The 22,147-nt window shown below is 49.2% G+C and overlaps 1 protein-coding gene across 2 annotated transcripts in view; it reads right to left on the minus strand.

Moving 5' to 3' along the window:
* The window catches only part of POR (cytochrome p450 oxidoreductase), a 75,968-nt gene that overhangs the window by 5,652 nt on the left and 48,169 nt on the right, over positions 1–22,147 (minus strand). For both annotated transcript variants that reach the window (XM_021005643.2, XM_021005644.2), the window contains exons 3-10: positions 15,524–15,575; positions 14,796–14,924; positions 8,528–8,677; positions 7,300–7,424; positions 6,556–6,645; positions 3,735–3,833; positions 1,467–1,583; positions 1,123–1,241 (exon numbers count right to left, since the gene is read on the minus strand). In XM_021005643.2, coding sequence (XP_020861302.1) covers positions 1,123–1,241; positions 1,467–1,583; positions 3,735–3,833; positions 6,556–6,645; positions 7,300–7,424; positions 8,528–8,677; positions 14,796–14,924; positions 15,524–15,575 — 881 coding nt within the window. The remainder of the gene's footprint in view (positions 1–1,122; positions 1,242–1,466; positions 1,584–3,734; positions 3,834–6,555; positions 6,646–7,299; positions 7,425–8,527; positions 8,678–14,795; positions 14,925–15,523; positions 15,576–22,147) is intronic.

Raw genomic sequence — 22,147 nt, forward strand, 5'->3', positions numbered from 1 at the left:
CCTTCCCAGCTCGTAGGTTAAGGGCTGTCATGAGCAATGATGTGTGCCTCTCTGTTTGGTTTTCAGTGTCATGGATTCCGACGTTTGAGTTAAATGCTACAGTGGGATAGGGTTGTTATCCCGAGTTCAAACCCTTACTAGCAGGGTGACCCTGGGCAAGTCACTTAACCTCTGCTGCCTCAGTTTCCTCATCTGCACCTCACAGAGCTGATAGAAGGATCTAATGAGATAACATATAGAAATGTTTTTTCTTTGTCAGAAAGAAGCGATATTTAGACCTTCACTGTGCACCACAAAGGAGGGAGAATCCTCCTGACCAGTCTCCCACACATTTCCTGCCTCCAACTGCCCCGCCCTCCCTGGCAGAACAATGCCTTTCTGCAGCTGGCCACACTCTGAGAGCCCATTTCACAACTGTCTGCATGTACAGGATCAAAGAACAATTAAGGACAGTGGTCTCATGGGTCAGGAAAGAACGTGATGGAAGAAAGGCCAGGAGACCCCAGAACGCTCTTGCTAGGCACATGCAGCAGAGGAGGCCGCTGCCTTGTCTCAGCGGGGTTCAGACCGGGGGCTCTGGTTTCCTCAGGGATTGGTAAGTGACGTGCCGATGGCAGACGGCACCGATCGCTCTGTGCGACCCAGGGAGCCACCAAACCTCAAATGTGAGCCCTGAGCGGGCCTCGACACCATCCGGCCGCCTGATCTTTACCTTCCCTTCACAGCATACTCCCAGGGCACAGCCCAAGCACAGCGCCTCCCTTCCACATCGAACCTTCCCTCTCCCCAGCGGGCCAGCCACCCCGCCCCTCTCATCTGACTGGTGTTTAGTCTCTGCACGCTGGCTCCTCTGGACAGGGCAGGAGGCAGGGGCACGCACTTGTGGGCTCCACTGGAGTCTGCCATGGCCTGGCACCACAGGCGCTTGATGCTTGTTGACTGACGCCTGTCCTGCGTGTCCGGCTCGAGGCTCTATCTCAGAGCTTCCAGGCCTCTATTCCTCGTGCCCCAGCCCAGCTCTGTGATGGGCTTCCCCCAAGCAGCTCTGTACCGTCTCACAGGAAGGAGGAGATGGGAGAGCCGAGCCCCTGGCAGCCCAGCTGCCGGGACGGCCAGACTCACCATCCAGGTTGTTCAGAGATATGACCGTGTCCAGGTCAGCTCCCAGGATCTCTCCAAGCTGATTAACAAGTGTGGGATCATTGGCTGGGTACACAGCGACGTGGTCACCAGACTCGTACCTGGGGATGGAAAGCAAAGCTGGGGCGTCTAAACACCATTCATTCATCTTTGCAGATGAGAAACGGTGGGGCAGAGGGCAATGGCTTCCAAGCTGCCACACATGTAAGAACTTCAAGCCCGGCCACATTTCCATGGGGTAGATACAGGCTGCCTCTGTCAGCGGCAGGAGGGCGCACCAGCTGCAGAACTGGAGTCAGAAGGGCCAGTGGATAGGGGCTTCCTACCTGATTTTGGAATTTGAGATGTCTAACTCCAAGTGCATGAGGTGCCGCTCTCCTCCCTGGTTCAACTTCCGATTTGTGGTCACAGTGGCCAGGAATGGATTCTTGGCATCAAAAGGCCTGCAAGTAAGAGAACGCCATTGGCCCACCTGGAATTCAAATGTCCCAAAGCATAATGACAAGGGGTGGGGACTGCCCTCAGGGTGCTAGAGGCCATGACACACGGAACCGCAGAGAATGGCGGCCAATGATCCCAACGTGCCCTGCTCTCTCTGGGCCTCCTCCAGAATGGCCCCAGCCACGGACCACAGATCTCCCAAGGCCTCTTGAGCCAGCCGGCTCCTCTCTTCTCCCTACCAGCTGAGGACAGCAGCTCGAGTTTACGTTGCATGCTCAGTTGACAAGGCATTTTTCTCACAACCGCCTCTTTGGGAGACAGAACAAAGGAAGAATACAAGGTCCTCAGAGATGAAGTTTTCTTAGCCATGAGCACCAGGGGGCAGCAGCTGTCAGAATCTGAGGCTGAGCTCCTGTTTTTTCCTCCTGCTTTGGGGAGGTCAGGTAGAGGGTGGGCAGCCACAGGGTGGGCTGAGCCCAGGAAAAACTGACTCCCTCTGTGGAAGCAAGGTGGGCAGTACAGAGTGCTGGACTAGGACTCAGGAAAACTGAGTTCAAATCTGACCTCAGACACTTAAGAGCTGTGTAACCCAGGGTCACTCAAGTCACCTCAGTTTTCTCAAATGTAAAATGGGAATGATAATAGTACCTACCTCCCAGGATTGTTGTTAGAATCCGGTAAGCTCCTGTTTTCAAGTGTTCAGCCCAGGCCTCGTACATCCTAGGCTTTTGGTTTTTTTTTTTGGTGAGGCAATTGGGGTTAAGTGACTTGCCCAGGGTTACACAGCTAGAGAGTTATGTGTCTGAAGCCGGATTTGAACTCAGGGCCTCCTGACTCCAGGGCCGGTGCTCTATCCACTGAGCCACCTAGCTGCCCCCACCCCCACCCTCACCCCCACCCCCAGGCTCTTCATAAAGGCTTCCTTCCTACTTTCCTCTCTCCCTGCCCACCACCCCACATCTTTTCCACAGAGCCTATCCCCCAAAAGAACAAATCTCCCACAAATTTCCCTTTTAGCTTATGGAGAAAATCTATACATAGAAAGGCTTTCTCAAAGCCCCAGTAAAAATAACCAAGGCACTGGGCACTCAACTGCACTACCCCTTTCATAATGTATGCTGCTCATGCCACTCACTGGGGACTTACTAGGTGGAGGCAGCAGCCAAAGGACTTGGTCAGCAAGGCTGCAGGAGAGGCCGAGCACTGGGGAGAAGGTCATGAGGCAGCCTTCAGGCACAGCAGCCTCTACCCTGAACCCAGCTGCCCTCCCTTGTCAGCTCCAAAGTTCACCCCAGGCCAGCTGCCTCCCCAGGTGCCCTTGCTCTGTGTCAGAGTCATTCAGCACAGACATGGAGTCCAAGGACCTGGGGAATTTTGGGTAAATTAACTCTCTGATTGGGAATTCAACTCCCTTGACGTAGACCTTTGCCCCGGTATCATTTGCTGGACCCCAATCAATGTCTTTCGGGACATAAGTGCAGCCTCACATAGCTGCCCTGACCTCACACACACAGTCACTGCTTTCGATGGGGACCCTGAACCCAAGACAGAAGATGGAACAAGAAAGGCCACGGGGACAAGTGACTCACTGTTACCTTGGGTCACTGGCCCAGGGTCAGGGACCCTGAACCCAAGAGAGAAGATGGAACAAGAAAGGCCACGGGGACAGGTGACTCACTGTTACCTTGGGTCCCTGGCCTGGGGTCCCTGGCCCGGGGTCAGGCCCTCCCATTTACCGATGGATTCTTACATAAGTCACTCTTACTCCTGATCTCTCTGATGAGCATCCCTTCCCCCAGCCCCTGCTACCTCCCAATGCAGGAGGAATAAACACGAATCCTGGAACAGCCTGTGCTTGGACGTCTTTCAGAGAAAGATACGGATGTACAAATGGGATCATCTCTAAAGGCAGACACCGAACAGGTTTCAGTGCAACACAGGCTGTTTTATCTTAACACTTGGCCCGGCTTTGAAAACCTCAGTCTGGTGGCTAAGTGCTATCTTCTGGGATGTGTTCATATGTGTGCGCGTGCCCACACCCACTCACTCCCCTGTCCACCCAGGGGCACAGCCCCAGACCTGCCCACCCACGGCAGAGCAGGTCCTCAAGGACAGCTCCCCACCTCAAGGCTGGCGCCTCGACCCTGACTTACGGCTTTTGGTTTTCATAGCTCTTCAGCCGGCCCATCTCCCCAGTATACACTTTGTTCATGTTCTCATCCGTGTGCACCACCAGCTCATACTGACGAATGCTGAAAGGTGGAATTGAGAAAGTCAGGGACTCACTGCCCATGCAGTAACCCTGGTGGTGCCAGATATGGAGGTGAGGATTCCAAAACAGAAGATGGGGGCTGGGCAGGCCCACTGAGGGTTTGGGGTCTGCTCAAGGAGGAAGAGGACATGCCTCAAAAAAGGACTTCCCATGTGCCAGATATGAATACAAGCAAACACGAAGCTGAGGGCTGAAGACTTAAGGACCAGGTGGAATCAACAGGAGGCAGCTTCCTTGTAAGGTTAAGACCAGGCTTAATGTGAAAGAAAAGGGAAGCAAAGTTTGGAGGAAATGCTCACAGGCCAAGAACGATTCCCCATGGGTAAGTGTGCAACAAACAGGAACAGTCCTCAAAACAACTGCAAGTGGTTAATGACTACATGAAGAAATGTTCTGAATCACCATTGTTACCCCCCAGCTGCCAAAGGACAGAATCTGCAGCACACTGTGACCAACTGGTGCAATTCCAGCCCTGTCTGATCATGGGCAAAGAGAAGAAACAGAGCCCGGGCGGACCTGTCAGCTGGCACACAGTGTGTCCAACACAGTCAATGCACTGACCAGCCTGAACTGGTTTTTCCTTTGTTACCAGGGCTGGCTCCCTTGAGGGAGCATGGGGAGGCTCATAGGATCTGGAGCCAGAAGGAAGCAAAGGGGTCTTCGGAGTCACTCGTTTTGGAGAAGAGCAATCTGAAGCCCGGATGAGGCGGCTTGGCCCAGATCACAGGTAATTGCCAGCAGGGCCAGGATTTGAACCTACCTCTTCCTGAGTGAGAACGCTGCTGCTTGTCACAGCGTGTGCATGCCAGGGAAGGCCCCGTGTGATAAAGCAAGCACGTCCCAGGTGGGGAACGGCAGGAGATGAGGTGTGGCTCACTAGGCCTCCAAACCCACTGTAAGAGTCTGCATCTAAATCGAGGGGCTACTCCCCTTGAGGAAAGGAGATGGCCAAAACAGTGCTTGAGGATGGTCAGTGCTGCCCTGGGGGGAGATCCTGAGAACTGAGAATGGGCTGGAGGAGGTGCCCGAAAGCTTTGAGCCACGGGCCAATATCCAGACACCTCACCCACTTCATTATAACCAGGGCAAAGAAACCCTTGCTTTCCAGCTGGTCACCCCAAGGAAAGGGCCAGTGGTCAGGGGCCTAGAAGGCCCTCTCCCAAGTGCCAGGCTTGCTGCTCAGGGCCCTCCAAACCATACACATGCAAGGAATTGCTTCAGAGGGCAACAAGGCTGGGTCATGCAAGGGAAGGCTGTTGAGATTGCAACAGCGCTTCTCACGCTACCTGGATTTCGACACAGATTTGTCCTTGTGGACCAAAGACAGACATGTTGGACTAGAGCACAGAGATGGCTGTGGAGCTGCTGCGTGTACTAATGGACGGATGTTAACATGGAGGGCTGGGTAATGTCCAGCTCGCTAAATGCACACTTACTGCTCAGAAGGCAGACAGGAGGAATACCTTCCATGTTGATGACACAACATTAAAAAATCCCAAAGAATTTGCAGATGCTTGGAAGAGTGACCCCAAAGTAAAAAGATGTTTGACAGAGTCACCTCTAATGTCATGCACACATAGCTGAGAAAGTCAATGGCATTAACAGGCTGGAGGGGAAAACCTGGCTTTCCTCTGTGTGGTCCATGTGAAAAAGAGGTTTTAGTCAAATGCCATTATGCCATCTTAAGGGTCTTATGATGGTATCTTTGCTCACTGTGAGGACCGTGGGACTGTGAGATCGTGGGGCCATGAGATCGCAGCCCCCAGCACAAAGGAGGTACTCGTGAAGTTGGTGGGGCTGGCCAGACCAGGTCAGGTCAAGGTAGTAAGGAATGACAAGGGGCCCACAGGGTTAAATCCCCTATACTTTGCATGGGCCAGAGCACATCTGAAATGCCGGATTTGGTTCTGGGAACTACATTTAAAGAAATAATGATGATGCAGAGAGCATCACAGCAGAAGGTGATCAGAATGGAGTGAGCACTGTCTAAATGAGGAACAGGTGAAGGAACTAAGAGAAGAGAGCTCCCTTCAAATACTGGAAAATCTCATTAGAACTACTGCGTGTGCAAGGTAGAAGGGGCAGGAGGCAGAAAGGACCTCTTGGAAATGAGAGCAGCCCTTCCATGTAGGATGGCAGGCACTCTTGCCCTGGAAGTGATAGGACAGTGGAGAAGTGAGAGCCTACATTCCCTGAGGCTCCTTCATTCTAGGGCTTCCAAGGCAGCAATTCGATCCTGCCCCAGGGATGTGACCTGCTCAATGACAACGTGGCCTGAGGAAAGTATATGGTTTCCTTGAAGGCCATTATATTTGTACCTGGGACAGTTTAAGAAGAGCACAGGCCTCTCCACAGGACTCCTGCAGTCCTCCCCTAGGACACAATCTCATCCTCTCAGATCCCCAGGCACCCACCGCTGCCAGACATCGGGCAGCCCAGTTACAGTCTCAGCTGCCTGAGTTACTGGGCCAGAGGGGACAGAGAAGCCCAAAGTGTAGCTAGGCAGTCTCAGTTCTGCCCAATAACATGTGAAGCCAGACCCTGACACCGTATGGAAGGAGGACTGAGGGGGGCCAGCTTCCCCATGGCTGGTTGAAGGTGGCGGCTTCCCGCCTCCATTGCACTAAGCACACCTCCCCCTCTTGTTGTCCTGTCCCCTGTGGCAGCTCACCACGCTCAGCCATTCTTGTGCCCCTGCTCACCTGGACTCCTCACCAGTGGCTTCTACTCCAAAGTGTTCACAGACAGCTGGCCAGAACTGCTCTCTCCAGGTGATAAAATCTTCCTCCAAGCTGTGATAAACCACAGAAGTAGGCACAGAGGCAGAGAAAAGGTCACCGACAAGGAGAGAAAGAGGAGAAAGATGGGGGAGGGGAGGGAATGGGGAGAGAGGGAGAAGGGCCTTGGGGCTGGCAGGCTCGGCTCTGCAAACAGGCATCAGACTAAAAACAACAGGCCCAAGGAGGGCAGGGGGGGCCACAGTTACTTTTGTTTTTAACAGAACAGAAAAATAGCCCTAGGACAGAGACAGCAAGGCCCTGCTGTTCTCTTGTGAACAAAGAAGTGAATGATCCAGCAATGCTTTTGTCTCAGCACTGCCCAGTTTGGGGGTTACTCCCGAGGTCTTGGGCTACCCAGACCATTCTCCAAAACTGTAAGGCCTAAGAAAGAGGCCAGCCAGTGGCCGTGGTCAGGCCTCTATGGAATGCTCCCCTTCAGAGCACCTGGCTCTCAGAGAAAGTGCGAGGGGGACACCCTGAGGAGATTCAGGGGCAGCAAGCCACAGCGAGGTTTCAGCGCAAACGTAGGAGAAATCACCCTGAAGCAGACAAGGGGAGCCTAGGAAGAGGATTCGAATGTTGGCTAGTTCCCTCTCCTCAGAGGGGGCTCTGAACTCTGCCAGGCCCAGGCCACAGGCCTCCCCAGCTGGGTGTGGGCTCACTCACTTCCCGTCATCGTCTCCCAAGCCTAGTTCAAATATCCGCTGGGCGCCCAGCTGCTCCAGCCTGTTGTCCACATATTTCCCCATTGCATTGAAGTGTTCGTAGGTCTTGTTCCCAAGAGCAAACACCTGCAGAGAGAAAAAGGAGCAGTAATGCCTCATTCTGTTGCCATCTTGTTTTGTGGGAAAAGATGGACGAGGGGATAAGGATGGACTTTAACCAGCAGAGTTCAACTGTGAGAGGAACGTGACAGGTTTGCCATTTCCAATCTGAAGCTCCATGATAAGATGCTTGGCTAGTACCTATCTGAACTGATAAGGCAAGGCTTTCAGGCCAGAGGTGGAACTTATGAAAGAGGAAATGAGTCATCCTGGAGATCGCTTTTGGTCCCACCCAAGCTGACCAGGAAATCAAGGGTTCAAAGCAGGCCCCTGATACCCCCCTTGGCTTCCCAGTTGTCCCTCAGAGAAAAGGCAGTTCACAATTTGCCTGGACATCCCCCTCTGCCCCTCAACTGTTTCCATTGTAAGTGAAATGCCTGTTTTCTTGCAGCTCCAAACACATCCCCTAGCAGGGGTCCTTCTTGACCCAGGGAACCCCTCTTCTCTCAGATCCTCCAGAGTCTGTAAGCCCACAGCACTCACCCTGAGGTTCCAAACCCTGGGTGCGTGTACCAGGTACAGTGAAACCCCTGCACAGCTTCCCCCTATGGCCAGCCCCTCCCCGACCTGACAGGCTTCCCTCTGCATACATATTTTACCTTCAACTCCTAAAGCAAAATGGACCCCAGTTGTAAATAAGACAAGGGAGCCGCAGGAGTGGGTTTCTATGAGAGGCTGCTCCAGATGCCCCCCAGGGCTCCCCAAGATCAGGACTCTGCCTGTAAACAAGCTCCCTGCTGGCCTCCTCCTCCTCCCCCACAGCCCTCTCCGGAGTCCCTCTCACACATGGTGGGGGATCACCTGAGGAGGAGGCAGACAAGGCACCACTCATCTCCCTTCCAGGTGCTGGCCTAGGCTTTGGGAGGCCCCTTCTGCCAACAGCAACGACAAGGGCATGACGAGCCATTATTTCCAAACAGTGATGGACTCTGGCATCCCGGGTCAGCTGTGGTGGGACAGTGGGGCCCTGCAGTCTAGGGCTGGCACATATAGCCAAGGACCCCGGAGTGCCTCAAGTCCAGCCCACAAGCCTTCAGAGAATAGTGGGAATGAAGGGGGAGACAACTCACCGCAAATTTGACCCCAGAGAGGTCAGCATCTGTCTCTTGCAGCCAGTCATAGAAGTCCTGGGCGTTGTCCGTGGGGTCCCCCTCCCCATACGTGGCCATGCAGAACAATGCCAGGGCATTATCTATTTCTGGAAGGCTGCTCAAATCCGCCTGAGAAAAGAGGAAGGAGAGTCAGGGCCAGGGATACAATGGCCAAGCATCGGGAAGGAGCTCCGCATGCCCTGGAAAGCACAGTACTCGCCCAGTCAGTACTGAGGGAGTGAGAGGTGTGCATACCAAAACTTCTCCATTCAAATGAGTGAAGTCCTTCAAAGTAGTCACATCAGAAGGCCAGACACTCCAGGAATGCTCAATCCCCTCCTGGAACTACTCCCACAGCCAGTTTTCGGTTCACCCAAGAAAATCCATTTTGAATCCAGGTTATCTGCCCACTGGGTTCAGCAGGCCTAGTTCCTCCTGATGTCTAGCCCAAAATCTGAAAGACTGATTTTCAAAGATACAACCTGGCCAGCACTGAGAATACGTAAAACACGGTTCTACAATCAGGGATTCTTAACAGGGCTGGGTCCCCACAACACGATCAGAGAATATACTTGGCCAGAGACGTGTTGATCTGATGCAGAGGACTTTAAACTCAAAATGGAGGAGAGGAGAAAACTAGGCAGGCACAATGATCCACCTGGCCACTGAAAAGAGCAATGGACACAGGTTCCACGGAGGCGAGGGCTTAGAAATGGCCCCTGTGGCTTCAGATGACTAACACCAGCACCAAACCCAGTGACCTGGAGAGCTTGAGGCAGAAAGGCCGCCAGGCCTGAGCCTCGCAGGGTGCCTTGGATACGGCCAGGAGAAGGGGCAGACTCAAGGGGCAGCCCTGCAGATCAGAGAAGGCCCTCTGCCGTGGAAATCTATGGAGGACAGGAAGCAAGCACAGCAGAAAAAGCAAGGGGAAGATCACAGGAAGGAGACCAGCTGGCCCAGAGAGCACTGGAGCTCAGGAGGACCAAATCAGCCAGAGGCAGGTGGCAGGGGTGACCCAGAGGGCAACTGTCTAGAAACTGCAGCCATGACTCAGAATAATGGAGCCCTTTAAGGGACATACCATGCTTTTCCTGTTCAAAGTCCCTCTTTGCTTAAAGAAAAGCACCTGACAAACTTTCTGCCCTGCCTTGCTAATGAGAAGCAGCTGCTGGAGTGGACGGAGAGCCAGCCTCAGAGTCATGAGGACCAGGGTTCAGACCCTGCCTCTGACCCATTCTGGCTGTGTGACCCTGGGCAAGTCCCCAAGAGCATCAGTCCAGAAAAGGTGCCAGTCTGCACTGGTGGAAGAAACTTCCTCACCTCTACCCCAGTACCACCGCAGGTCCAGTCTTTCTCCACAAGCTCTGCCTGGCTTAGGATCATTTCATCTTTCAGAAGGCTTAGGATGCCAGAGCTCATGGCACTTTAAGGAGGATGCACTGGGCAGTCTCGAGAGATCCCTAGCATTTAGGAAAGTGAATTTCATAGTTTTCAGAAACATTGTCCAAGATCCCACGATCTGAAAATTTTAAAAACCATCCAAAGCATCTCAATAACTGTGGGAAGCATTTATGAATGAAACCCTGCTGATTAAGCAGCAAACTATCTTTTTTTTTTTTGGCTAGGCAATGGGGTTAAGTGACTTGCCCAGGGTCACACAGCTAGTAAGTGTTATGTGTCTGAGGCCGGATTTGAACTCAGGTCCTCCTGAATCCAAGGCCAGTGCTCTATCCACTGCGCCACCTAGCTGCCCCCAGCAAACTATCTTTTTAAGGAAGAAAGGAAAAGATGCCAAAAATCCTTGGGGCTGCAAGGAGAGCACCTTCAGACACCCAGCTTCGGTCTGATAGGATTTTTTTTTTATTTAAAATGTTTCTTTTTGGTTCCACTTTCTCTCTCTCTCCTTCTCCTTTCCACCCATTGAGAAGGCAAAGAAATACAATCCCTATTATATATGGAGCCATGCCACACATTTCCACGTTAGTTATGTTGCCAAAAAAAAAATAAATAAACCAAGAAAAAATAAAGAAAACAAATCTGCTTCCATTTGTACTCAGCATCCATCAGCTCTCTCTGGAGGCGGGTAGCATTTTTCATCATGGGTCCTTCAGAATTACCCCAGGTCACTGTGTCGATCAGTTACTAACCTTTCACGGTTGACCATCATTACAATATGGCTGTTACTACGTAGACCATTCCCTTGGTTCTGCTCACTTCACTCTTCATCAGATAGGTCTTCCCAAGTTTTTCTGAAACCATCACCTGCATCACTTTTTATAGCACTATGGTATTCCATCACAATCACCTGGCACAACTTGTTCAGCTATTCTCCAATTAATGGACAGGCATCCCTTCAGTTTCCAATTCTTTGCTGCTACAGGTATTTCTGTACATATGGGTCAGCAAACCCAGCCTCTGACACCTACTAGCCACTTGACTCTGGGTAAGTCACTTAACCTTTGTTTGCCTTACTCCACTAGAGAAGGAATGGACAGCACTGGGGGTGCGATGGTCCACAGGGTCACGAAGAGTTGGACACTACTGAACAACATAAGTCCTTTTCCTTTTTCTTTGATCTCTTTGGGAAACCCAGATTTTAAAGAGGACACATAGGGAGGGTAAGAGAGGACTTTTTTGTTTTTAAAGAATGCCACGGTCCTCCAAGAACAGTTAAAAATATTCTAAAGAGTATGATGGAGTGAGGTTTAAAAAAAAACATTAAGAACAAAAATGAACCACGTGTTGAGCAAGAGAGAAATAAGGGAAACACACAACAGCTAGTTTAAGTGTTTGGGACAAAAAATAATGGAGAGAGGGAAGCTGGTACTAGTAACTTTTATTTGGCTTCTGCTTTTTCTAGTAAGGAGAACAATCTTCAGAATAGGAAGTTTAAAATGAAAATGGTCAGGTGACTACAGGCTTGGCTGTAGTTAGCTTAGCTGCTTTCAATTAATCTGAGTCACTAGGCCTGAAAGAAGACTATCCTTTGAGCGCCACGGGAAGACAGGAACATGGCTGCTGCCCTGCTGTTGGTGACCTCTCAGGGACCATGAAGAAATAAGACAGTGGCCCAAGGAGGAGAAATGGGCACTTGCCACGCCAGTTTTCAAAGAGAGGGAGGTGCCCCTTCAAGCTATATGCCAGTGAACCTTGAGTGAATTCCAGGACTGACTGAAGAGATGATCAGTGAGCATTTAGAAAGGAGAGTGGCGATCGCTGTAAGTCAGCGTGACTCCCATAAGAACAAGTCACACCAGACCAACCTCGTTTCCTTTTTTGAAAGGATTACGTCAGAAAAATTCCGCTGATTCATTCTGGTTTAATTTCAGAAAATTTTAACAAAGTTTCGATTCGACAAAGTTGCTTATGCTATCCCTACTGGCAGGATAAAGAGCTAGGTACTGAACAGTTACAGGGACTGTGAACCAGTTAGACAATGGTACCCAAAGCCATCAAGGTCAACCTCAAAGGAAATCTCTCTAGGAGAAAAATGAATGAGCAGAAAGAAGAAGAGGCCAATACTTTACATGGACGCACAAAAGGCTTTAATGAATACATTAATTAAATGCATGGATAATATAAAACTGGTACAAAATAAAACACTGGTTGACAGAACAAAGATTTTAAAGGATCTCAACAATTTTCAATTTCATAGGGAAGAGGTCATCTTACTCTATTGCCAAAAGCTATTGGGAAAATGAAAATGTGTTCTCAAAGAGAAAGAAGATAGGAACAGCCCTCTTCTGGTAAGGAAGAGATATTGCTGATGCCTATTATCTCAGGTTTCCCATTGGGACTGGCAATTACAAGGGGCCTTTCATTCATTCAAGTATTTATTCAGCACCTACTGTGTGTCTAGCCCTAAGCTGGGGATCCAAAATCCCTTGAGAGAGTCTCTGCCTTGCAGACTTGAGAAAAACCTGCACTTACATGAACTGATGCTGAGTGAAGTGGGCAGACCCAGGAGAATGTTGTGCACAGGAACAGCCACACTATGTGATGACTGACTTTGATAGACTCAGCTCTTCTCAGCAATGCCAGGATCTAAGACAATTCCAAAAGACTCATGATGGAAAATGCTTCTACATCCAGAGAAAGAACTAGGGAGTCTGAATGCAGATGGAAGCATGCTATTTTCTCTTTGTTTGTTGTTTTTCTTCCTTGTGGTCTTCCCTTTCGTTCTGATTCTGCTTTCACATGACCAACGTGGAAATCTGTTTAATGTGATTGTACATATGTTGCATGCCGTCTTGGGGAAGAGGGAAGGAAGGGTGGCAGAAAAAATTTAAAACTCAAAATCTTATAAAAGTGAATGTTGAAAACTAGAAATAAATAAATAAATAAAATTAATTTTAAAAATGAGAGAGCCTGTGCTTTGAGGAGTTTAAAATTCAGTTGAAGAGCAGTAAGGAAATCAGTCTGCTAGGACAGAATATCTCTGCTGGGTAGTCAGGGTACATAGGACCAGGAGAGTAGGGTAGCCTAAAAAGAAGACTAGGCCAAGGAAGTCAAGACTTGCCCCTGGGAGCAGGTGGGAGCCTCTTCATGATTCTGGGCAGGGGAAGGCATGTGATCAGGAGAGTGTGTCTGGAAGATTCATCTGGCAGCAAAGAGTCCTTAGACTCCACACACACTCTGGCCTAGCACTACAGAAATCTGAATTAGTTACAGCAAATGAATATGACGGAATACTACTGTGCCATAAGAAGTGATGAAAGTGATGGCTTCAGAGAAAACTGGGAAGACTGGTATGCACTGATGCAAAGTGAGGGGAGCAGAACAAGGAAAATAATTTGTATAATAACAGTAAGCTCAAGACAAAAGCTTGGAAAGATTTCAGAACTAAAGTCGAAATGCAGATGGAAGAACACTTTTTTTGGCCTGTGTTTTCTTTCACAACATGAGTAATACGGAAATATATTTTGCCCGACTGCACATGAATAACCAATATCAAATTGCTTGCCTTCTCAATGAGCTGGGAGAGGAGGGAGAGAGAGAATTTGGAACTCAAAATTTAAAAAAAAGAATGTTAAAATTTTTACATGTAGTTGAAAAACAATATTAAATAGAAAGATTTCAGAACTCTTATCAATCACCAATCATGACTCCAGAATACTGGTGAAGAAGAACGCTTCCAAGCTCTGGCCAGAAAAACTATGAACTCAAGACACAGAGCCACAAACACACTTTTGGGCATGGCCAGCGTGGGAGTTCGTTTTGGTTGGCCACGCCTATTTGTCAAAGGCCACAATGAGGCCTGAGTTGTTACCTCCTCCCCTCCCCTCCCACCCCAAAACAAAGAGGACAGAAGGAATCACAGCTGTCACAGTTATGAAATTCACAGACTGAACGATCACATGCTTAAAGGAAAAGCAAACCACCTGAAGGAGACTCAGGCTCCTGAGCACTGCTCTGCTCCACAGTGTCTATAGAAATCTGACTTGCTGTTTGTTGAGTTCAAAATAAAACAAACTGAGAATGAAAGCTGGCCTTGGCCAAGCCGCCATTTTGGCGGCTCCCCTCTCCAGGGGCCACAGGGCAAAGAGGCCGTGTGGGGCTCAGAGCTGAGGGACCTGGGTTCAGATCACAACAGTGGCTCTCCAGCCCTCAGCCTCACCTGTAAAGGGCAGCTTTGGAGCCTCCCCCGGATCTCACAGAACAATCACGCCCTCCATCTCCTCCAGGGACAGACTCAGCTTTCACCTTCTCGGCAGCCTTCCTCCCACTTTCCAGTCAAAGCATCAGGGCAGCTACTTGCTGCATCCCCACGGACTGGGAGCAGGACATCTCAAAACTCCTGCCTCCAGCTTACTGGAAACCTCCACAGAGGCTGCAGAGGGAAGAGTCGATGACTCTTTGGTTTCCTCTGTTGTAGTCATTGGGCAAAGTGCCATCCTGACCACTTCCTGAGCCCTTGCAGCGTGGAGAGGGCCAAAACCCAGGCACCAAAGGGCAACAGGGATGCTTCCTTCAGCCTAATGGTACAACTCTGGTCCGTGAGCACAAGCAGGGAAAAATATTTTATCTTGAGTCTTGCTAGCACTACAGGGATTTGTCCTTCATGTTCTCATGACTGAGAGAAGTTGTATGCTAAAAAGGAAAACAATTAAAAGCCCCTCCTTCTGTTTCTTAGTTTCACGGCTGTTCTCACTCAGACCTTAGCATGCAAGGCCCCTCTGTTTAGCGTCCAGTGAATTCTGTAATGGATTAAAGATGCCTCTAAAAGTGAGGCAGAAGCACAGCTTACCAAGTCATACTCCTCCGGGTCAGCGGCCATGCCCCGCATTCCATAGCGGTGGGCATCTTTGGCGAGGCGATTAGCAAATTCTTCAGCTGTGCCCGTCTGGGAGCCATAAAACACAACGATGTTCCTGCCCTTTAAGAAGGCACATAAACACATGTCAGACAGAAAGCAAAGGGGACAGGCCCTGACCACTGATTAAGCCAAGACTAATGGAGAACAGTTCAGGCATTCAGGCTGCGTGTTCTGGAACGTTTCCTCTTTCCCTTCTCCCCTCGTGTTCTCCCCCAGATTGCCACTGAAAGGAACTTCTCTTGGGTGAGGGAATTATGCCACAGAAAAGCAATCAGGTGTGTGAGCAAAGAACATAGCAAACAATCTCTACTAAGGACAAAGCCCCTCACCTAAATGAGTTTACCATCTATTTGGAGACTCAGACAAGAATAAGTCAGCTACATAAAGCACAGAGAATATCAAAAGGCAATATGTGATTGCGTGCCAATGGAGGACGGACAACACAAGCTATAGGCTAAGGAGGTACAGATCCGAATGTGGGCCTGCATTTCAGGTTTCATTCTCCTCCTCCTCCCTCCCCGGCTGCCAAAGAGCTCAGTCTGTGAGGACAGCCCCAGACACAAAGGCCACACTCAACCCTCCCTTCGGCTGCCCGCTAGAATGTCAAATACCCAAGAAGGCCTAAACTCAAAATCAAGAAACAAAAAAAGAAGCCTCACCGTTTTCTTCATCTTCTCCACGAAGCTGTTATCTTTGACATTAGTAGAGACTCTGAAAAAGACATATTTTATCAATAGGCATAGGATGAACTAACCGTCGTTCACATCATCCTTTCATTTGCTGTCCTCTCCAACTGGTTATCATTGAGAGAGACCCAGGATTCAGTCAGTGAGTCGTCGAGCACCTACTGTATGCCAGACACAAGACAGTCCCTGCCCTCAAGGAGCTCCCAGTCTAATGGGGCTCTCAGAGAACATCCAGAATGAAGGACACGATAGTCCCCCGCTCCCTTCTCTGCCTGAGCCCTGTCAGGCCTCTGGACTTCACGCTTCATGGAGGATACCAACAAACCAGCCCCCATCAGGCCGGCGGCCAGGAGGGCAGAAGGGCCCGAGACCAAGCCATTCGAGGGTCAATTGAAGGATCAGTAGTGCTTAGACTGGGGAGGAGGAGATTCAGTGGGGGTCTAAGGGCTGCCTTCAAGCACCCGAAGGGCTGTCATGTAGAACAGGCTGGAATAGACTTGTTCTGCTTGGCCCCAGTGGGCAGAAGGAGGAGCAACTCGTCCAAGCAGCATAGCGAGTCAACGTCAAGAAGAGCTTCCCTGCTAACAGTCTTGATCATCAAATCAGTTCTGAAGGCTGAAACAGGACGAGTGGCTAGCACACAGAGCTGGCTGGAAAGAAGCCTTGGGTGTCTGGTGACTCTGGAGCAGAGCCTTCCCCTCGGCCTCTTCACAGGCTCTGGGGAAAGCCCTGGGAGGGGGTGAGGGAAGCACTGCCTCTCAAGGACACTTACTTCACTCTGGAACATCTCTAATTGTTAGCAAGGAAGCTGTTCTGACGCCGACTTCCCATGCCACTTGGACAGACACTCTAAGAGGGCAGCCACCACACCTCCCAATTCCTCTCTTCTTCAGGTGGGAGCTCCTCTGATTCCCGCTACTGTCCAAGTCCTTTCAACCATTCCCTTAATAGGACAGACCCTCAAGGCACCACCCCAGTCCTCCTCCTCTCGAGAAGTCAGTTAAGCACAGCAGAAGTGCTTCCCCTGCTGGGTGGGCAGGCTACACACAGCTTACTGGAAGCCGATGGCCAGTGCTGTAGGCTCAGTCCTCAAGGTCCTTTTCGCATGAACGAATGGTTAAGGGGCTCCAATCCTGAACCTGCAATCTGATTCTTCACCCTAAAGGCATCTGTCATGTTGGTTTCTTCATATAATTCCAACTCAAACACTTTTTTAAACACACTGCCACCTGCAAGTGGGGTAAGCATGCTACTCTTGCCTTAATCTAAGGCCCTGATCAAAGTGTTACATGGGACCGAGTATAGAGCAGCCAAGCTATTCCTCCAGAGTGACAACCACCCCTTGGGGACTTAGAGAAACTATATATAGAATTAGTCTGTGTTTCCTCACGTTATCCACCAGCACCCGAGATGCCTTGCTGAGATCTACGAGAGCTAGGTTTGTGGCCTTCTCCTGATTGGCCTAATAATGCTTGTGAGGAGCAGATGATATAATATTTACGGCACTTAGCACGGTGCCTGGCGCTTTGCAAGTGTTACAGAAACACTAGCTGTTGTTAGTATTAACCCTCCTCCTGCTCTTACTAAGGACACAAGTTTCATTCGGCCTGCCGTGTTCTTGGGGAAGCCACACTGACATCTCATGCTCATCATTCTGTGAGTACTCAGGTGGAATACCTCATCCTCAGATACAAAGGCTGCAAAGTCCTGCACTGGTCCACTTCCGTCGTGCAGCCAGGCTGGGCTTCTGGAGAATTATTTTTAGCTAAGCTGATGCTCTGTATTTCCATGTTTCCCTGAAATAGACAGACTACTTCCTTTATAATCTTAATTATACTGTTAATTTGCTTAGAGGTTCTTTGCTGGATCATTATAATTTCCAAATTAGAAGGGCCCAAATTCAGAAAGCAAAAATGCTTATTTCTTTATAATTAAGAGAGCATGTGAGGAGATGACGTAGCAGAGAAGTTTGAGGGCAGGTGGGGGCCAGCCTTCTAACCTTCATAATCTTCAGTCAGTCCCCTAGGAAACAGTCCTCCAGCTTGAGGATCCAGATTTAATTGATGGGTAGGGGAGCATGAAGATGAGGCTCCAGATTTGCTCCCTGAAAGGGCCAGTTAAGCTCCTCTGTTACCAGCCACAGAGAGAAGCCCTAATCTTGGCCAACAAAAGGCGGTGTAGTTGTTCGTAAGGCAAAAGAGGAGGGGGTGGGGAGGGGAAGATGGCAGACAGCTCAGCCCAAATCCATTCTCAAAGCTAGGGGGAAAAAAAACAAAACAAAACCCTACTGGAGTGCTCCGAGTCAAACGGCAGCATCATTTTCATAAACAAAGACCTGAACATTAGTGACCTAAAGTGAATTGGTTTCTCCATTTAAAGAAAAGGAATGAAAAACTGTCTTTCCTTAAACTCTTCAATTCCAAATTCTCCATTGGAGCTACTGGGGAAGGAGGTAGGAAGAGAGAGAAAGGAAAAGTTCCCAAACTGATGGGTCCTAATCTCACGTTTTTAAAATAAATCTTGTAGACATGGAGAAAGTAGGACACAGTCCCCACAAGACTATGGACGCCAGTCTAGAAACCCTGCACTTCATTCATGAGAGGATAATTATAGCTACACAAATAGAACCCAAGTCTCCAAAGTGAAATGCCTACAATGTTTCAGTTAGATTAGCAGCCACCAATGCTATTTTAAGGTCTTTAGATTTAAATAACTCTACCAAAGCCCAAGAGAGGGACATTACCCAGTGAGGAATCCTTTACCCACTAAGCTTTGCTCAACTGAATATCCAGGGAATCATGTGCTGCTGACCCCTGGAACAGAGGCATGATGCAACTAGCAAAGATCCCAATGGCCATTTTCCGCTCATCATAGGGGACAGCAGGGGGAATTGGAACTGCTCTCCATTTTTTCCTATGTGCTCACTTCCCTACTAACTTGGGATCCTGCCGACGTCATCTAAAACTGGTTCTTCTTTCAGATGTCGCCATTTCTGTTAAAGGTACAATCTCCACAGGTACCCAGGGTTGGAAGCTTGGAGGCCAACTTTGATTCTTCCTTTTTTCTTACCCCTCTACATCCATCTGGTTGGACACCAAAACTCTGTGAATTTGTCCTTCAAAATGCCCCATTTCTAGCCATCCCTTTCATTCAATTCCTATGGCTACAACTTGGTCCAGGCACTTAGCTCCCACTTTGGATTACTGAAATGACCTCAGGCATGTTATTTCTCCCCTATAAGGCACAAGGTTCTAGACAATGGTGGCCCTAGTCATCTGCCAGTGGCTTTGGGATCTCCATACTTTTAAATTCGATTCGATAATGAACGAAATTGACCCCTGCCCTTAGGCAGCTTATACATATATACATGGAAAAAATATGGAACATTTGCATTGATGTACATGGAAACCACCTACTACTGTATAACACCATCATACTGAAAGGGCCCTTTTAAATGCAAGTCAACAAGGACTTCACGAGTACCTACCATGTGCCAGGCACAAAAGGGGAGATGGAGGATAAGATGTAACTGGGATCAAGGGCACACCTCTGTTTTAAGGATAAAGAAACCAAAGCTGAGAGAGGTTCAGTGACTTGCCCTGGGTCACGCCTGGCTGCTGGGTTTTCTGGATACTAAGCGCAGGGTTAGGAAAGGCACAGAACAGCTGCTGAGTGCCCCCAGCCTCCCATTCACCTCTCCCCTCTGCACAAGGGAAGACTACGGAAGCTGTGCTGCTACCGTGGCTGGTGTGGCCCAGTGGGCAGCACCACTGACCCCTTGCCCAGGGCTTTCAGCCTCTCACTTCCTCTCCAGGCTCCATCCTCAGGACCTTTCTGCACACTGAAATGGTAGCCCTCATGTGGTATTACCCCACAGAGGCTGCCTTGTAGCACATGCCACCTGACTCAGCACAAAAACAGTTCTCCACAGATCAAAAAGGGCAGGATTCTCTGGCATTAGAAATAGATGCACTTAGGGAGAGTAATATAGGGGCAACCTGGTAGCAGCACCCGCCCTGAAGTCAGGAGAACCTGAGTTCAAATCCGGCCTCAGGCTAAACACTTGACACTTACTAGCTGTGTGCCTTGGGCAAGTCACTTAACCCCAAATGCCTTTGGAAAAAAAAAAAAGGAAGAGTAATATGAAAAAGCGATCCCTGAAAATTCCCAGTGCATTACACGAGATGGCCGCCTGCCTTGCCCATCCCTCGTCCCAGCTTTTAACAAGTAGCTCATCTTGGGGCCGTCAAGCTGAAGTGAATGTCCTGCACCCCAATAAGTCCAATTTCTGGATTTACCACCACCAAGGGCAATCTTCCAGACGACATCCAAACAACTGGCACGGCAAAGGCCCTACCCAATTAAGACAATGTCAAGGAAAGAGGAGAACGTGCTTTAAGTAAAGAAGACTTCTTTGGGAGGTCGTCGTAGTGAATGGAGCTTCTAAGTGTGACTCATCATTCCTACAAATACTTACCTGAAGCCAGGCACAGGGAGAACCCTGGCAAGCAGTTCACCCGCATGCTCCCATGACAGGGACGTACCCAGCAGCAGGGCTGCTCTGGGCCCATCTTTGGGGATGAGCTCAGAAGGGGCTGCTCTGCTCACTTGGGCTTCTGAGGTGGGCACGTCGCTCCCTCTGGGGTCCAGAGTGGCCCTACTGTGGTGACTGCCTTCCTGAGTATAGACAAGGACCTGGCCACGCTGTCTCATCTAGTGGGATTCTCGTCTCTGCTCTCTCAGACACTCTATAGACTATCTCATTTTATTACAATCTAATAACATCTTAGACACCAATAATGATGACATTGTTGGTAATGCCATTGTCTCAGCTGCATGAACCTGTGATGTCACATGTCCCCAGTGAAGATGGGCACCTTGTCTGTGACACGGTCTTAAAGCAAGCGGCCCAAGAGTGCCAAGAGGTTTGATGACTGCCCAAGGTCTCTAAGACAGACGCCAAGGACCTAGGTCTTCTTAAGCTCAAGGCCACCACATAGCCACCAGAGAGGGCCCACTGCCTCTCACTGTTAGATCCAGGAAAATATGCAAAAAAAGAGAAGTTCAGAGGGAACCGAGGCGTAAGACAACTTCTTGTTCCCACTTTGTTAAAAATTTTATATATAACACACACACACACACACACACACACACACACACACAGAGTTTGTTTCTTTTAGATGTTGATAATGGAAGTTTACGGTTTGCTGCCCAATCCCTTTTTATTCTGGTTTGTCTACATGAATGTTTCTTGTTGACACAGGTGTTCTGGGTATGACAACTCCCGTCTGGCCAATGCTGGCGCTCCAGCTCAAAGACTTTTCTCTGCAATTGCACCAAGCAGCCACGTCCATCTCTCTAAGTACCTTCTTCATTCACTTTATATATATATGTATATATATGTATATATATATAGATGTATATATATATATAGATATATATAGATATAGATATAGATATAGATATAGATATAGATATAGATATAGATATAGATATATATGTGTGTGTGTAACAGATGCCTCCAGAGAATACATTTTTCTTGGTTCTATTCTGATAGCCATGTGGATGGGGAAGAGAATAGCGCCCTGCTCTTAAAATGCTACGCACTTCCCAGGCATCACTATTTCTACCTGTCATTAGGTGGCTAGGACTCCAGCAGGCTTAAGAGCAGTGAGAAAAGGAAATGGAGTAAGGACTACTGTCCCAGCTCCAACCACCGCTTTCCGGAAGGATCATCAATAAGATCCCAGGCAAGAGCAAGAAGGATCCTTCGAGGTCACAAAGCTCAGGTCCCTTAACTTTACAGATGAGGAAACTCAGAACCAGGGAGGCTAAAGGACTTGCCCAGGTTACCAGAGGTGGGAGGTGAAACTAGGTCCTTTGAGTCCAGATGCAGGGCTCCTTCTACTGTACCCTGGGTAAGGGGCTAACTGAAGGTGCCAACAGCCTCTTCCTGAAAGGGAAGCAGCTCACAGTGAATAAGAATGAATGCTGACACTTGCTGAGTCTCATAGGCAGTGACCATCAGAGGCAGTGCCCTCTCCACTGAATCACATGGCCTCACGTCTGTAAGTGCTCTGTAAATCCTTAAATAGATTTTCAAACACTATTAACATTATTTTTATTCAAGGTCTGATGAGGACAGAGGCAGCTAAGTACCCAGATCTCCCAGTTATGTTAGTGGTGCCATTGTATCAGGTTGCCTCCTAAGAGAAATTGACATTTATGGAGAAATTAAAGTGTCAAAGTCCTATACCCAAACTACCTTGTTTGAGTCTCCTAACAATTTCTTAAGGTCAGAACTATTATTCCCATGTTACAGGTGAAGAAACTGACTCAGAACCAAATAGCTTTTCCATGGTCACACAGCTACTGTCAGAGGCAGGATTGGAACCCAGGTCTTCCTGATTCCAAGGACAGCATTCTACCCCTAAGTTACACTGCTATCAAACACTGAAAGGTTGTGGGTAATCATCGGATGGAGTGATCGGGGACAGCTTCATGGAGCAAACGGACTCTCCGGGCATCAGGAAGGTCAGAAAGGCAGCCAGCCAGAGCCATCTCTCAGAGGGGGGTCACGTCACTGACCGTGTGCAG

This window comes from Phascolarctos cinereus, unplaced genomic scaffold, assembly GCF_003287225.1.
Source record: "Phascolarctos cinereus isolate Bilbo 61053 unplaced genomic scaffold, phaCin_HiC Scaffold_5;HRSCAF=322, whole genome shotgun sequence".
In the NCBI taxonomy this organism is placed as follows: Eukaryota; Metazoa; Chordata; class Mammalia; order Diprotodontia; family Phascolarctidae; genus Phascolarctos; species Phascolarctos cinereus.